This window comes from Diuraphis noxia, unplaced genomic scaffold (genome assembly GCF_037042655.1).
Source record: "Diuraphis noxia isolate RWA-SAM2 unplaced genomic scaffold, SU_Dnox_SAM2 contig0003, whole genome shotgun sequence".
In the NCBI taxonomy this organism is placed as follows: domain Eukaryota; kingdom Metazoa; phylum Arthropoda; class Insecta; order Hemiptera; family Aphididae; genus Diuraphis; species Diuraphis noxia.
In genome coordinates, this window is record NW_028301713.1 from 24478972 (window position 1) to 24497935 (window position 18964).

General features: G+C 27.8%; 1 protein-coding gene across 1 annotated transcript; it reads right to left on the minus strand.

The window, feature by feature from the left end:
* Window positions 1-2381: 2381 nt before the first annotated feature.
* LOC149057098 (zinc finger MYM-type protein 1-like) lies at window positions 2382-4903 on the minus strand. The gene is made up of 3 exons (XM_089224823.1): window positions 2924-4903; window positions 2755-2888; window positions 2382-2546 (listed from the first exon to the last, which is right to left on the minus strand). The coding sequence occupies exons 1-3, from the start codon at window positions 4062-4064 to the stop codon at window positions 2382-2384; spliced, it is 1440 nt and encodes a 479-aa protein (XP_089080949.1). The 5' UTR covers window positions 4065-4903.
* Window positions 4904-18964: the final 14061 nt, after the last annotated feature.

Below are 18964 nucleotides of genomic sequence, written 5' to 3' on the forward strand. Positions count from 1 at the left end.
TTAATTTATTTATTTATGTCCAAATTATTCACTGTATATTTTTTATAAGTTAAATGTTTGTTTGGGTTTCGAGTTGTTACAATGTCTTTGGAATGACGATAATGACGTTATCACTAACCACGATTATAAAGAATAATTATAATAATTATAATAATAATTATTATTTATAATCGTGTCATTAACATAACGTATCGCGCACGCAACAATTAGTGACTGATAAGAGTTAAGAGTCTGTGATGTTATACTTATTATTAATTTACATATTTACCTTTTTTTTCCAATTCGTGCATCATTTTACAGTTATAAAATTTCATAAATTTATAGTCAATTTAACTCGAGTTCAATGATATAATATCAATGGTACCTATAGTCTGTACCAAATAAGAGCACACCGCGATGGCGCATCCAGATGAATCGCAGAGCGACGTCCGGACCCCCCTGGCCGGATCTATTTGCTCTGTGATTGGTGGCGGTGATCGGCGTCGTCAACGAAGTTGCCGCCGTCGGCGACGCCGCCGTGCATACAGGGAGTTGTAGTAACAATGCGTTACCGCGTATTACAATACCATATTACATTGCGCTACCGCGTATATTAATAATAGACCATATTTTTTTTTGTTTTTTTTATTAATTTTTTTTTAAACATATTATTGAACACGCAAGCTTGAAAAAAAAATTATTAAATGTATATAAATATGATAATAATGTGTATATAATATATATGTCAATTGTGTAAAAAAACAATAAAAAATATGACTAAGTCAGTTGTCAGTTGTGTAGTCAATGTATCATAAAGTCTAATATAACCATAATCAAACGTAAACAGCGAATACGATCAAAAACAAAAAGACGTGTTACCGCTTAGTACCGTTAAAATGGTGTGACATTATACAACACTCTGTATAAACAGTTGACCCTGGCGGCGCTGGAACGCGCGGCGGTAGCGTTCTCTGTCATGCGCGAAATTCGACCGGTTTTCGTGCGCCGCCCGGTGCGCTCTTATTTGGTACAGACTATATCCGAAAAAAGATTTTGAGCGGATGTGGTTTTGCTTTTGACCACCCAAAAGTACCAATTACATTCACTTTCGGACTTCCCTATCAGAAAAGATGCTGAAGAAAATCTAAGCATTTTTACTGTATTAAAAATAAAAAAAAACCAATACATTCATCGCTCAACCAAGAATCTTAAATCCATTAATTACTCTTAATATATGAAATGATAATTACTTTGAAATATGAATAGAAATCTGACTTAAACAAATATTATCGTAGTGAAAAAACTTAAAAATATACCTGTAATATTATTAAATTGTAAAATGTCCTTATTGATCGACATGCCATTCTCAGAATTGATGATCAATAAATAGAGTTTTCTTTTTAAAATTAAGATTAATGCAACTATTACATTTTGAAAAATATGATTTTTCAAGAATAATATTTTCTACTATTTGTGGACTTTTTTTTATGTCTAGTGAGTATTTCGTAGTGAAGGTTTTATTACAAATATCACAAGGAAAATCCATTTGAAAAAAGAAATAGTATTTCGAGAATTAAAAAGAAGTTATACACTAATTAATATTATATTAGTAATATAGATCAGATTTTAGCGTATCATATTATCAGTGAATATTCAGAAATTTCCTACCTATTAAGTTTTTATAATCTTGCTTCAATCAATATGTTGGAAATAGAGTATGTCTAAATACTCTAAATTACTGTCATAATCGTGTTAGGTGAAATGTGTTATCAGTCACCTTAAATAAAATAGCATCAAAAAGATAGCTCAAAACCTGTTCGGGTAAAAATTGGTAAGTTTTGAATAACATACCATAATAGTGTATTTATTCAAAATTTTAGTTTTCCGTGACTAGTATGACTGATAATTGTTAATCAACATGTTATAAGATAATATCTACTTTATGCGGACCAGTGGCGAAACGAACCTAAAATAACCGATAAGCAAACTTACAATTTACACACCCACCCACCCACTTACCGGCTATAGGTACCTATTATATATTTAAAATATTTTTATGTTCAATTAATATATATATATTAATATATATTTTTACCAATAAATTTAGGTAGGTTACTTATAGAATAAATAGTATATTATACTGTATAATAGTAGGTTCATATTATAATTAGGTAGGTATTGTAATATTATTTTTTTTTGTTTTTGAAGAAACTAAAGAAAATAAAACATAATAATAAAATGTAGGTACCTATCATTATAAAATAATTGCATTCTAGGAGATGAGAGACAGTTCCTTTATTCTTATAATGTTATACTTATTAACATATTTTACAGCAATCTAGATTATGTATATAATAATATGTATTTAATAACTTACAACAAATTTAAAAATATGAAATTAATTATTTAAATATCAACTGTTTTTTTAAAACATCTGAAGTCATGGCAAACGTATCTATGGCTTCATTGAAATTGATTTCAATATCCTTTTCCATGCTCAAAATCAATAAGCTTTCAAGTCGGTCTTGTCCAGTTGTGGAACGTAGGCGAGTTTTAATTAATTTTACCTAAAACAAAATTTTTTAGTTCTAAAAATGTATTTGTTAATTGTTGTTAACTTATACTAGTACAAAATTCATGTCTACATAAATTTACACATATTGTATGTACAATACAGAATTTATGTAATTATAATATAATATAATATATTAATATTAGGTATATTATAATTATATTTATATAATTTATATTTATAAACTAATAAATTAGTATTACCTTTGAAAAGCTACGTTCAGCTGAAGCAGAAGAAGCAGGTATTGTACCAAGTGACTTATAAGCTTTGTACAAATTGGGAAACGCTGATATCAAGTTGTAACTTGACAAAATATGAAGAATTCTTTCTACACTAACTTTTTTTCAACTACTTGTCTGTCATCTTCATAACTAGTGATACTAGAATCACTATCTTCAGAACTTTGTATACACTTAACATTCTCATGTAATTGTTTTGGTTCAAGTCCTACTACCAATTCATGTAAGCTACTACTGAAAGTTAAATACTCTACTCTTAAATCTTGTAAATTTATACCATGTATCCATTTTGCTAATTGGTCAAAAGCATCTTCAGGCAATTTTTTACTACTCTTTTTACTATAAGACAGAAGTCGTTCAGGTGAAAGTAGACACAGGTCTTTCATTATCTCTCTAGAGTCTTTAAACCGAAATTCAATAGAATTTATAATTACATCCAACACTTTAAAATACACATCACTTCTAAATACATCTTGAGCAGTAGAAGAAATTTCATCTCTAGACAATTCTCCAGGCATAATTTTTTTTTTACGCAACCTTACTTCTTTAAAGTTCTTTTCTGTTAAGTTTTGGTCTTTTGCGAAACTTTTTGCTTCATTTATCAGATTTTGACATTTATCATCATCTCTAAGATCAATTAAACGGTTCTTAGCAACATCAACAAGATTAATTGCTTCTATAAAATCAATTGATTTAGATTGAAGGTAATTAGAAACTGGAGTAGTAATTGCAAATATAGTTTTAACTAAATTCATGGCTATAATAAATTCAAAAGAAGATATTCTCATTGATAAACTTTTGGCTGTTGAACTTGTATCGCGATCAGAATCTTCCGCAGAAGCAATTGCTATCAATGATTGTAATAATGCAGCATATTTTTCATATACTACTGTAATTACTCGGTCATGTGAAGTCCACCTTGTGGTAGAAAAACGTTTTAAGCGTCGCACTCGTTCATTTGGATATAATTTATTTTGAAAATATACAAAAGTGGCAGTTCTTTTTCGTGCACGCATAAACTCAACTATTGCTTTAATATCACCAAAAAAAACCTTTGTTTTGGTACAACAGTCACATGTATCAACTATTACCAAGTTTAAAAGATGTGCAGAACACCACACATATAAAGCATTAGGGTTTTCATTTTGTATTAAAGATTTTAATCCTGAATATTGACCTTGCATTGAAGCTGCTCCATCGTAAGCTTGTGCACACAAATCTGTTTTCCAATTAATATTATATTTTTCTGTTATATTACAAAATACTTCATACATTCCTTTTCCAGTTGAATCTGGTGAAGTTACCAATGCTACTAATCTTTCTTCAATTTTACCTTTATCATTTACATATCTAAGTAAAAAGGTAAATTGCTCTAATGTAGACACGTCTGTAGTAGTGTCTATGATGACTGAAAAGAGACCTGATTTTTTAACATCAAATAAAATCTTAGAACGCACAATTTCTGATAATATGCTCAACAGTTTGTTTTGACTTAAACTTGATAAAAATGTAACTCGGTTGTGTTTACCTTCTATTTTTTCATTTTTGTAAATGAGAATTTAAGGGCCCATGATGTTTTGATAATAACTTCAAAAGTTCTAAAAAGTTCCCTTTGTTCATTGAGGTATTACTTTCATCGTGCCTTCTTAATGCAATATTCTGTCTGGCAGTAAATAGTAGAGCATCAATGATAACCTTTAAGATTTCTCGGTTTTCAGCTACTTGGTGGTTTGCTGATTTTAAAAGTGTAATATCAATTCTTGTTCTGGTGAAATACAAGCCCCGGCTAATCTCACTTTGAATATGTTCGGGTAAACACTCGTGATGGTGAATTGTTTTAGCAATGTTTCTATAATTACAGGTAGGTACCTTTAGAAGATAAAAATGATTGTTTTGCCTTAACTAAACCAAATAATCTACAAGTCATGCAAAATACTCTATCAAGTGAAGGCGAGTATGATAGCCAGGTGCGTTTTGTTAAGTTGCCATCTGGTAAACGTTGAAAATAATGACTTTCATGGAATGACCGAATATTTCCTGATCCATAGTTTTTTGTAGGGAATTTGTTGTATTTTAGATCAGAAGGCAATGGCTGACAAGGTCCGAGATTCACAAAGTATGTTAATATTTCATTTGACATGGTTTCTGTCCAATGAACAGGATCATTTGGGAACACATTATCAATAACTTGGTTTTCTAAAAAGAAATTATGATTTATCACTGTCAGTCTAATTTACTATTTTATTGTTATTATTGTAATGTTATAAAATGTTAATTCTTGTCAGTTGGAATAAAATAAATAATTACTATTTTATAGCCCCATGTTCCCCCACAAGGCCACAATTATGTAGTTAAAATAAATTAATCATAAAAATTAGTTAAAAAGTTTTTACTTAACTAAAATTAGAAACTTATATTAACTATAATTAGGTACTTAAATTACTTATTTACCTGAACTTGAATTAAAAACTTCATGCAATAATGGAATTTCAGAATCCAAGTCAGTTGTACCATAAATTAAATCATTATTGCCTTTCTCTTTCATTATAACTATTAAATAAAAAAAGTAATACAATAGGTATCTATATAAATAATAATAATTAATTAAAATTATTTTAATAAGTTTATTCACCAGATTCTGCAGTATGAGAACTAAATATACCAACATGACTAACAGACGATGCAACTATTTTTTTTGAATGACTAGCATTTGTTGATATATTATTATTATCATGCTGAACCTGAACTTCATGGCTAAAGTTTAGATTTGTTCCTCCTTTCAAAAATAAATAATGTTATAATTTTAACAAAAATGTCTTTAAATAAGTAATAACAACTTGATACTTAGTAGGTACTTACTATCTGATATTTTAGTAAAATCGCCACATATTTTTTTTGCTTGGGGTTGAGAAAAAAACGATTTAATATTTAAATTTTTTCGCTTAGCTTTACGGATAGGGCAAGCATTTATATGGCGAATCCAGTTAACATCGTTCATCGAACAACGCTGTTTATTACAATAACATATTTTTTCATCAGACAAAATATTTTATAAGTTAATATCACAAAAAATTATAAATATCGTGTATATAGTAAGCGACAAGCGTATGACAGTGATGACACTATTGCTATGGCGTATAATAATATATCCGTAGTAGTATGCGCCCGGTATGCCATCATATGGTATAGTTACTATTTATAGTTGTAAATTGTAATATTATTATTTGCTTATAATTCTTATCAAAAGTCTGTCTACTCGGTATATGGTATCCACAGATTATATAATTCTAATCTATTGTATGTCCATAGTTTAATATTGGGAAATACTGATCAGAGGTCATTAACGTAATACGTATTGGCTACGGAGCCATATATTTATAGAACTTGTTTTTGATAATATTATTACTCCCGGCTCCGAGTTGGTTATTTATACCTGATAACCTGAATGTTATTACCTTATTAAACATATAATACGATAATACGAATAACGAATTGATCCATTAGTGCTTTTACCCAATAGTACCTTTACCTGAATGGCTGAATATATCTATAAATTGTAATAAATACTAATACTAATACTTAGTTATGGTTATGCACTTTCATATTTTCACCCACGACCCACGGCACCCACCTACCCCAAAACCTTGAAAAAATCGAGAAGCAATCGCTTCTCAAAGACCACAGTCGTTTCGCCACTGATGCGGACAATACCATATTGATATTGCGAATGCGCAGCACAAGCAGTCGTGCATTCCTATATTTAAACGCGTCTCTATGACAGGTTCACAATGATAAGAAGTGTTAACTGTTGAGTCGACGCGGCACACGATAAAGGTTATTCTGGGAAAATCCTAAATCGAAATAACACCATCACTGTTGGTTATCTATCTTAGTTCTATTTTTATTCAATGACAAAGCGCAGTCCTACAGTTGTATTTCAATGTATAGCCCGTTGGGGTTGGGTCCCCGGATCATATAATATAGGGGTAAAACACGATTGTGTACATTCGTTATCGGCGATACCTTTTTAAGCAACACGATTCCGTACGATTTTACCTGTTTTTTAACTACACGATTGCCTATGAAGTTTTAAGCGTTATTGTCAATTTTCATACCGGTATAAATGGTCCTCACAAGGGGGGTCTGATGGACCTCGAGTACAGGGGCCCGAATACTTTGAGGGCCCGTGGGCCCGTTGAAATTTATTTGTAATTTTTGAAATTTTAGTAGAAATGCTTATTTTATTTTAATTAATATTGTAAAATAATATTTTATGAAATATATATATTATATAGTCATTTAATATTTAACCATTGATTAAGTTGAGCTCAAAGCCCGCAAAATAAAATTTTAACTTAAAAAAAGAATATTAAATAATAGGTACTTGTTTTTTTCTTTTTAATTTAGATAATATTGTTATAAAAAAAATAGAAAAGACAATCGTATCCCCTATTTCTAACTTCATTAGATAATGTTATACGCCAGCTAGTTACAAAATATGAGAGACGATAATTGTTGTATGCTTTTATTTATTATTATTTATTTTATATACGGTGAAATTGGTAAATTTGACAACGTTGCATATAATTTCATACGCAATCGTGTTTATTTTTTTTCCCCCAAAAGGTACTTTTAACCCATCTACAAACATACGCAATCGTGTTGCCAAAAAGGACAAATGTACGCAATCGTGTTCTACCCTAATATAGGTACCTATATAATAATAGGTAGGTACTAGGTAGGTACTTTTCAAAGCGAGGAAGGGGCTAATTGCTCCTTAACATTGTATACTCTCCCCTCCCCTTCCTCGAAAAAAAACATAATAAAACATAAGATTTTACTTCATCTTGGGGTTAAGAACAATTTATCATTTCTACATATAAAATATTCAAACATTATAATAAGACAAAATATTTCAAAAGAATTGTCAATATATAATATAAGTGGTCCTCTGTATATATACATGGTTCATAGAATTTCATAAAATTTTGTTTCAATTCTCAAGTAAAATATTTTGAAATAAAAAAATTCATTATCAGTGTTTGGAAATAACGTCATTTAAATATTTAATGAATTTGAACGATTTCTAAGACATTCAAATTTAATTACTATACCTATTTAATAAATAGGTACTAATATAGTACCGTACTATAAATAATATAATATTTAATATTACATTACAATTTTTCTATTGTTATATGTATTCCCACATTATATATTTATTTTATTATGAATTATAAAAATAAAATTCGTAAAATTCCAGTAGGCACGGATTAACATAATATATTATATTATTATAAAATAAAATCAGCATTCATTTTTTGAAATAACGTGAACGTGTTCATTTACAAAATATTTAAAAGTAAACGTAAACGAATTCAATTTTTAGTGGACGTTCTGAGCACTAGCTACAATAATAGGTAGTAGGTAATAGGTACCTACCATTATGTTTATTATTTTATTATATATTTCAATAAGGCACCTATCATCGTATTATCGCAGTATAATATAATAGTACTTAGGTATAGGTATCATCAATTTGTCATCAATTTTACTTTCAACAAATTTCATATTCAATATAATGATTATATATATATATATAATTTAGTAAAATGAAAATATTATATATTATGTATAATATTAGTTTATAAAGATATTTAAAATGCTATATAAATAATAAGATTTAAATAACATAATATTAATTTGTTCAGAATATTATTGTATTATTTAATAGTTTACACATTCAAAATATTCTTAAAACAATACATTTCTTATGATAATATATTAATATTACAGAAATGTTATGTTATCATTAAATTTTTAATAACATAATAATAATAAATTCATACTACTATTATTGAATTATTTCATAGGTATATATTGTCATATAATTAATATATCCAAACTATTACCTATCTCATAAAACTACTATTTGATGTTGTATTATTTTTCTCATAATATAACATTAATATTGAATATAATATATTATTAATAAAATATTAACATTAGGAAAATGCTGTCTGGGTGATTTCTCCTTCTTTAGTTTTTCCTTATTAATAATATCATCAACATAAGCAATTTCATTGGAGGTATTGATTATTGTTTGAATATTTCCAAATGCCTTAACTGTTCTTTCTGATAAATTCTCATTGTTATCAATAATCTTGAAATGTCTGACTGCCACAAACACATTATTCTACCATTGATATTATGTTCTCCTTCAGCTGTACACTTAGAGCAGGTTGCCCTTTAACTAGATAGTTGTGAAAACGATTCACTACTATTCCAATCACAACACATATATTCAATATATTGAGAATTGACATTATGGCTATTATCGTCTGCATTAGTGTCCAGCATAGCAGACAAATTAATCGAAGTAAAATCAGATGGTAATACTCATATAGGGATTTAAGGACTAACATTAAACTTCTGTTCTTAGGTTCAAAGAAAGAATTAAAAATAGATTTGACTGACATGTTTAAATTTCTGATTTTTAACTAAACGGTTAAAATGTCTTTTGAAAAATGAACTTTTCTTCATAGCTTCAAGTTTTAGTAAATGACAGAATAGTAACCTAGATGGTTATGTAAATATCCTTGATTCCTGAATAATTAAATAATTTTTAAGTTATTGCATAAAATTATTTAATTTTTTTAGATTTTTAATAATATGTTTAACTATTATCATTATTATGATTATGCTGTGATATTAAAATTTTATACATTTTATGTGGCATATAATATTGCACCTAACACATAGTCTTTATGATATTTGTTTTTAAATGAAGTAGTTTTTTTTTTAAACTTGAAGCTTTATTAATTACCAAAGGATAAAATAGGGGATAAAATAATATACATATATATTATATATACAAGTCTTCATCAGCTAATTAAAAACACTAAAACCTGATTAGTCATGTTATAAGTTGAAAAAATTGCTATCTATAACTAATTATTTAATAAATGGTAAAAATGATGATTGATATGATCTACCTATGTAATGGTAATATATAAATGTTTTAATATTATGTGTAGAATATAAAGAATAATATCAATATACTATAAAAGTAAATAATATCAAAAATATTCCTAATATTATATTTTATCATACCTATTACTCATAATAATAATTCTAAATTCTGGTCTTTTCAAGTACTTTAATTATGCTTACTCAAAATATTTGAGATTATTTAAGATATATTTAATAAAATATAATTATTTTTATATGTTTTTAATAACAATATGGTTATTATATAGACATTTTTTCAATAAATCTAATATATTTTATCATATTATTCTTAATGCTATCCTTTTCGATTACTTTAAGTATGTTTTTTTGAAATACTTGAAATGTTTTCAGATTATTTAAAATATATTTGATTACAATTATTTGTATTCGTTTTTAATAGAAATATGGCTAATATATAAGGATGTTTTCGATGAATTTAAGACATTCTTATTCAAATTTGATAACATTACCTATGTAAATTATTAATGTTTTTATCAAAATGATGATACATTTGTTATATAATGATATATATATTGATATTATGGAATTTAATAAAATATATATGTATTTATTAGTAATTATATTAACGACTGATACTAAGGAAAAAAATATTATAATTTTGAACTCTGGATGATTTATTTTTATTATTAATTATTTTATCAAACACATACATTTAATTATGATATATTAAATATCAAGATAGTATACTCTCAATTTTTTACCATATATGTAGGTTGCAATGTAACCTTTGCAATGTAAGTTACTTTAAATGTAAACAAATGTATGGATAAAGGAAATATAAATAATAACAAGATTTGAAATACGATATAAGACTTTTATTACTATAAAGTAAACAAATATACATATATATATATTTTTTTTTTAAATACAATTAACAAACAAATTTATAATGGCCATGGGCATAGGTATGTACTTTGTCTTCGAGTATAATCCTCTTGTCATCATAGTTATTATAATTCAATTTTTTCGATTTGATTGTCTTGAATCGGTGTTTGAATGAGTGGATGGAGATATTTTGACAGTAAACGTCTAAATCACTGTCGTCAAACAGACACTTCTTGTGGTCATTGAATGTCATGTAGTTCTTTACCACGTGCCCACGGATTCGCTTCACTTTGATTTTTTCGTTCCCATTAAGCTTGTATGCATATGATTTTGCCCGTACCTAACGCACAAAACTTTGAATCCGTCTCGTCGGAAAACAAACCCGGGATCTTCTTACGTTCAGCAATGTAGCACGGATGGTCTTTCGGAAGATTTGCTGTATCCGTCTTATCCAGAAAGTTTGCGTTATTTGTCAAGTCCTGGTAAAAGTAATAATATGGTAGGTATACCAGTGAATCTAAAAAAAAATCAATGCTCATTAGTATAAGAAAATAAAGTTGGTTTTAAAATGTTTACCTGTATCTGTATACATGAGTTCTATTTTTTCGCCGTAATGTTTTTGCATGATATCGTAATGATAGTTTATACTCATACATAAGAGTTTTACTTATATCAAGTACTGCAAAACCTATAATAAAAAAAATAATCAATTAATTTGAAATTAATAACATTAAAATATAATATTTGTACGTGTATGTAGATATGTATATAATAGTTACCTATTTTACTATTATTTAATAGTATGATTAATCAATACCTACCTACATATATATATATATATTAGTTTATCAAATTTAATTTCATTATTCTCTAGTAACACAGCTGCTAGGTTCTCGTTATAAGTTGTGCAGTGCTTAAACGTGGACTTATTTGTAAGTTTCTACAAACACTTTTCACTGGATACTAACTTAATTTGTATACGTTGGCGAACATTTTCCATCGTCTTGCCCTGGAAAATCATAAGAAAATGTTATGAAAAATTAAAAATTATAATTTACAACAACATACCGAATACTGCATTGTTCATTAATTTAAAAAAATCTTTCTCGAAATCGTTTATGGCCTGCTTGCGCATCTCAGTATCCAGGTTGATGTAATCAGCCAACCATGCCGACTGATTAAACTCTATGAATCTATGTACCTATAAATATTATAATTTTAATATATTTTTCTTGGGCTCCAATGTTGCCATTAGTTTCTTCACTTTTGAACCAGTAGGTACACCGTTCTGTGTTAGAAAAGGCAAGTCATTGTGTTTATCATGTAATTCTTGCGGATAGGATATATCCACCTCGTATATCCTTCCTATGAAAGAAGTATCAGTCAAATTGTCCAGTCCGTCGAGTGTTCGTTCAATCCATTTGAACCCACCGTATGGCATGTATTGTAACATGGCCCATCCATACAAGTTATTGCCTTAAATTAAGAAAAATATATTTAACTGAATAAATTAAAATTATAAAAAACTTAGTCTTGGTATATCAACCATGATTTTGGATGTGCCTGGTCATAATCTGGAGTCTTTTTGTGGTTCGAATTGGCGTATCTCATACTTGCTTGACCATCACGTATACCTAAAATAAATCATATATTATTAAATAATAACATTATATTATAAAATATTATATCATTACTTTTTTCGATCATCAGCAACATATCATAGTCATGAAGTAGTTCGAGCTTCATTGAAGTATGTTTTAACATCGCATCAAAAGGGAAGCCTGGAAAAGTGTAGTAGAATGCTGGGTCTAGGGCGTATGTGGCCAAACAAAGGTGTCGGAAGTTCTCGAACACATCAGTTAATAGCATTATGTGGATTTTAAGATATAGGTCTGAATATTCTCCCAAGTTTTTGCTCTTGAAATGGTTCCATACTGTGATAGCGTGTTTGTATTCACTGTTTGAATGTATTTGTGGTTTCTCTGAACTTCTCCAAGTCTGGTGTTATTAAATTTTTAGCTAAATTTGATAAACTGGAGGACATAAATTTAGACGCGTATCTACGAAGGAGTTGTTGATATATTTCGAAAACGAAATGAATTTCTCCTCACTGTATGGTATTACAAAAATTGTGTTTGTGTCATATCCAAGCTCAGTTACTAAAAAGTGAGCATCATAGTTGGAGAAATGGTGGAAAAAATCGGTATAAAATTTGGTTGTTGAAGCTTTAGATTACATGTATTACACAATGTTAGCCTGAATTTGCCAGATATATGGAAGTGATCTGCCACTTTATGGTTTTGTTTAGAAACTTTGTTTTTACATAAATTACATGTTGTATATGTATCATGTAATTGCTGTTGTTCATGTGTCCAAATTATTGGTATGACGGTTTTTAGAAGTTTGTCTATTTTTTCCGCTATCTCCACGATACTTTTAACAAAATGTTTTGCCATATTTTTATTTTGTTCACTTCCACGTTAAATAACTGGTGATGTAGGAATATTAAATTCTTCAAGCAGTTAGTTTGGTTTTGGTATGTGATCATCTGCCTTTACGACAAAACCGTAGCTCATAAATTCATGATTTTGAATTATGGTTGTATTTTTTCCTTTTTTCTCATTAGTTTTTATGATTAGTGCTTCAAAGTCTGCATAAATAACTATGGGGTGGCGTTGTGTTTTTTGCCATGCATTAAACTATAAAATTGTACCGACGGCAGGCATATCAGGTAAATTGATTTATGTGATTCGCATATCAGTTTATGTTGATCTAATGCTCCTTGTCCATATGATTTATTTTTCAATGGTTGATTATCAAACGAAGTGAAGCAGCGTTTGAAAAATACAACAGATTCGTTATGTACAGTTTTTTGTGCTCTAATAAGACGTGAAATATTTGAGATATAGGTGTAGTGGCTTTTATCACCGTTGGTAATAAATTATAGATCGAAGTGATCTTCTTTTTCTTTATCCACAAATTTAAGTAGATAAACAATATGTTTCTTATTCTTTTCTTTTTCTAATCCATAAACGTTTGACTGATATTCTTGGGCTATTTTTTTCAAATGTTTTTACTCCCCTCACAAGTGTTGTGAATGTTAAACAATCGAAATTAAATTTATCTTCGAGCGATGTATAAATTTCAGTTACAATAGTTTTGTTATTACCCGTAACGTATTTTGCTATGATTGTCCATTTGAAACACTGTTTGTCTGAGTTTTGTGGATTGATAACAGCTTTTTTATTCTTAATGTAATTTGGTAACGGAATGTACGATGACCCAAGGTGTGTATTTGTATACTCCCAATAATATCCCGTGTATGGTGTCCAAAGTAAAACCACTTTCTTTAGATGTATAAACAACCTCTTCAGCCAATAATTTTACAAACGCTGTTCTACTAATGCGTCGAAATCCATATTATCCATAAAAATTTCTTTAGCTGAAGTTTTAAACGCACAGTTCTCGGCTGAATTCTCTACATTTGGCCGACTGTAAGCCGCTTCCAATTTCAGGTTAAATTTATTTGGGTGTTTTGTCGATAATGATTTAAGTAATTTAATTAAGTCATCTTTTGATGATACTATAAATGTTTTGTAGTTGTTCAAATTATCTGTATTTTTCTTATAATACCAGACGATTTTATTAGAGCGCGATGAGCCAGTATTAACAAAACCGGGGGTTTTAACGATGTTAATGCGTGTTCTTTTAGCATTTACTGCTTCGTTCGAATTTTCAACATGTACACGCTTAAAGATCATTGCGATTTGAGGCTGAAGGAACTTAAATAAAATAAATAATTTACTATTGTACTGCTAAGCATGATAGAAAATATGTGTGTAAAGATAAATGTATGTTATAAATATAAACGTTTTTTTTTTTTTTAGTAAAAGTTTATTAGGTAAGAAGAAAAATTTAAGAATTAAAAAACATGTTAAAAATTTTTTTCTAATACTAAAAAAAGTAAAAGGTTTATAGACTTGCGCCACTTGCACATAGGTGATAGATTATAATTTAATTGAATAAAACCTTATGCCGTAGCCCGTATAGGCCGAGGCCGTAACTTGTAATCGATACTTACTATAGGATTATGATTAATGACCAATAAATATAGACTATAGACAGTAAACATAGCTAATAGCTATAAATATAAAACAATCCAAATAATTCATAATTGTATCTGTTACTGTTACTATACTATATAATAATATCTATTGACTTTTGGTATCTCAAAGATTAATCGTATTCAAATATCACAAGGCCCGATAACACCAACATGGAATAGATAATTGTTTATTAAAAATATTGTTCAAACTACTTAAGATGCCAAAATGACAATACAACCCTGGTTGTACAACTTGCATAATTCTTATTTTAGGTGTCATTAAAAATTTCCTAGGATCCTTAGGAGTTAGGATGATTTTGAAATGTTGGTGTTTCCCCTAAAATTGATAGTAAAACTTGTAGGGCGTTATGGTTAATTTTAAATTCAATAATCCAATTTTGGAGCTTTTCAGAAAAAGTTTCATCACTCATTTCATTGGTATTATAATTATATTTAGAATTGCTATCCATCTCAAAATTTACAATACTTTCATTACTATATAACTAGATAGTTGTGAAAACGATTCACTACTATTCCAATCACAACACATATATTCAATATATTGAGAATTGACATTATGGCTATTATCGTCTGCATTAGTGTCCAGCATAGCAGACAAATTAATCGAAGTAAAATCAGATGGTAATACTCATATAGGGATTTAAGGACTAACATTAAACTTCTGTTCTTAGGTTCAAAGAAAGAATTAAAAATAGATTTGACTGACATGTTTAAATTTCTGATTTTTAACTAAACGGTTAAAATGTCTTTTGAAAAATGATCTTTTCTTCATAGCTTCAAGTTTTAGTAAATGACAGAATAGTAACCTAGATGGTTATGTAAATATCCTTGATTCCTGAATAATTAAATAATTTTTAAGTTATTGCATAAAATTATTTAATTTTTTTAGATTTTTAATAATATGTTTAACTATTATCATTATTATGATTATGCTGTGATATTAAAATTTTATACATTTTATGTGGCATATAATATTGCACCTAACACATAGTCTTTATGATATTTGTTTTTAAATGAAGTAGTTTTTTTTTAAACTTGAAGCTTTATTAATTACCAAAGGATAAAATAGGGGATAAAATAATATACATATATATTATATATACAAGTCTTCATCAGCTAATTAAAAACACTAAAACCTGATTAGTCATGTTATAAGTTGAAAAAATTGCTATCTATAACTAATTATTTAATAAATGGTAAAAATGATGATTGATATGATCTACCTATGTAATGGTAATATATAAATGTTTTAATATTATGTGTAGAATATAAAGAATAATATCAATATACTATAAAAGTAAATAATATCAAAAATATTCCTAATATTAATATTTTATAATAACCAATTTGATATAATTGTAACCAGAGTCCTTATTAAAATAATTAAATAGTTAAAACCTCATTATAGTATTCCTATTTTAATAATATAAATAAAAATTTTATCTTTATTAAATCATTAGTATAATAGTATTATTATAATTTATAATTTACAGCCTACAGGGCTAATATAACATCATATTTGTATATTAATATATATAAATAATAAATAGTATATAAATATTATATCATATTAGTATTATCAACTATCATTATAATATATAAACATCAAAGATAAACATGATTGTGAAACGATTATCACTAATCAGCTATGAAACGAGTGTACCCATCTACTAGTGATTTTGTCAAACACACCAAAAACAAAAATTAAAAAAAAAATATTAAAATATTATATTTTTCAATATTTCAAGAAGACTGAAAGTTTCAAGTTTGAAATATTTCAAAGTTGAATGCAAACATTTTATGTGAAATATTTCATACTCATAACCCTACATATATCATAATATAGAACTTGGCTCTCATTTCACATATATGTTTTTGATCAGATATATTTTATTAGAAATAAAATATGGTGTAGGTGGGAACTTGTGAGCAGCCAAAGAAGTTATAATATTGATTTTAACCAAGATTGTCTAAGAGTTTAGAAAGTTTTTAAGGTTCAAATAATCTTCTGGAATATTTTTAAATAATTTTACCTAGATTAATATAGAGAGAGCTTTGCATTGGGGACATAAATTTGAGAGTTTATTAAAATAGTTAATATATTATAGTGCCAGAGCTTTTAAAGATTTATGAGCAATCTTCTCTTTGAAACATTAAATGTTTTAAATAAAAACTTAACTATAAGGTGAGAAATTCTGCCTATGCTATTTATTGAGCCTAACTGCCAGAGAACTTGATGATATCTGAGAAATTTTTCAAGTAAATATTGTTAGTTACTATCTTATATTCGATTATTCAATATAAGTATTGGTTGGAAAAACTATTAGTAATGATCAATGATGGTTAGCATCACAAGGTGTATCACAATTATTGCTGTTTGTATAAGAAACATATAAATGAAGGTTGGTGAATATTTATAACAGTAATAAATTCAAATAAATTTAAAAATTACATTTTAGATTGAAAGTCCACTGACAATTAATTTAAATTTAAATTGTTTGGTGAACAGTAAGGAGAAGTAAATTGCCGTTTTAAGTTAGGTTTTATAATCACTTCCTAAAATTACGTTTCAAATAAAGGGATAAGAAATTAATTAAGCATTAATAATATTAAAGTGGTTCTTGTATGCAGTAAGGTACAGTATGTTGAACTAGGTCGAAAATAAGTATTATCTAAAATAAAGTAACCGAAATTAATTTTGAATATAAAAAATAAATATTTTACAGGACAGGGTGTAAAAGTAACAAATAATAGTAGTATTTATTATTTATCAATATTAAATGTCTGAGCGAGCTAGCAATATATGTATTTTAAAAACCAGCATATATTATGTGCTTACTATTTAGGTAAAAAAAATAAAAATTATAACCCTTGAAAAAAGGCGATAAAATACACAATTTAGAATAAAAATTATTTGAAAATTTCATTTGAGAATTTAACTAGAATTTACGAAATTATCGTTTTCCTAAAAATAGAGAAAAAAGAATTATTAGGTTGCACGAGTATTGAACCCTGTACTTGAAAATGGAATACGTAATTTATCACCACTGTTTTAATCACACAAATTTAACGTGTTGTACAATATGTTTAGATGGATACAACATATACGGGTGCGATGTACTTTTGATATCTAATTTTTTCAACAGTATAACATTTGAAGGTAGGTGAAGGGTATATCTCAGTGGACTCACATAGGTTACAAATTATATTACAATTATAATTAGTCAACATTTTGTATGTATATATTTTTTTCAAATATTTATATATAAATGCAATATATATAAAAATTCAATTATTGTTATTATGATAGGATATAATAATTATCATTTATAATTATGATGTTTGGTCGCTATATTTTAAACTCTTCACGTTGGGTTAATCGAAGTCGATAAACTCAAAAACTGCACCGTTTTAATAAAAAGTTATACCTATCAGTGGATTTCAAGTGTTTTTAGTTGATTTTTTCCATCCTATACCTAATTAGGTGATAACTTTGCATAAGTTTATTTTAGCTCACGAAAAATTTTTTTTTTTTTGTTTAGGTATTTAAATGATTGCCATTATCTAGTAAGATATTATTTATTATTACTTATTATTAGTAGATATATGGTACACACAAACAAAAAACAAATCCTAAACATAGGCCACGCTGGGCAGGACAGTTAGTAAAATAATGAATACAAATTAATGTACTTCAGGATTATATTAAATTGATCAACGATTGCCTCATGAACGCGCCGACGGAAAAAATTGCCGGTTTCATCGTAGTTATCGACTATGAATATATCAATAACAATATTTTATACTATACATTAATATTTACAACGTGTGACGCGGCGGCGGCGGCTGTATAAGAAATTAAGAAACAACTGTCGACGTGGAAGTCGAAATCGTCGCCTAAGTCACGCCTAGCCCAGTGTACGGAATACGGAGAGAGAATTTTTCGTATTTTCATGGCTTTGGTAAAAATATCGATCACAATTATTATATGCCAATAAATTATAATGAAAATGGAACCAGCTGCTATACCAGCAGGCTATACATCGATCATGACAACGGACTCTGATATAACTAAATAGATTATTTTTTCATGGACAAAACGACGTCTTGGAGAGCGGCTGACACTGTTAACAAACGTCCACATATCAGTAGTTGATACACAGTGTTACTGTGTTAGTACGTGGCACTCTC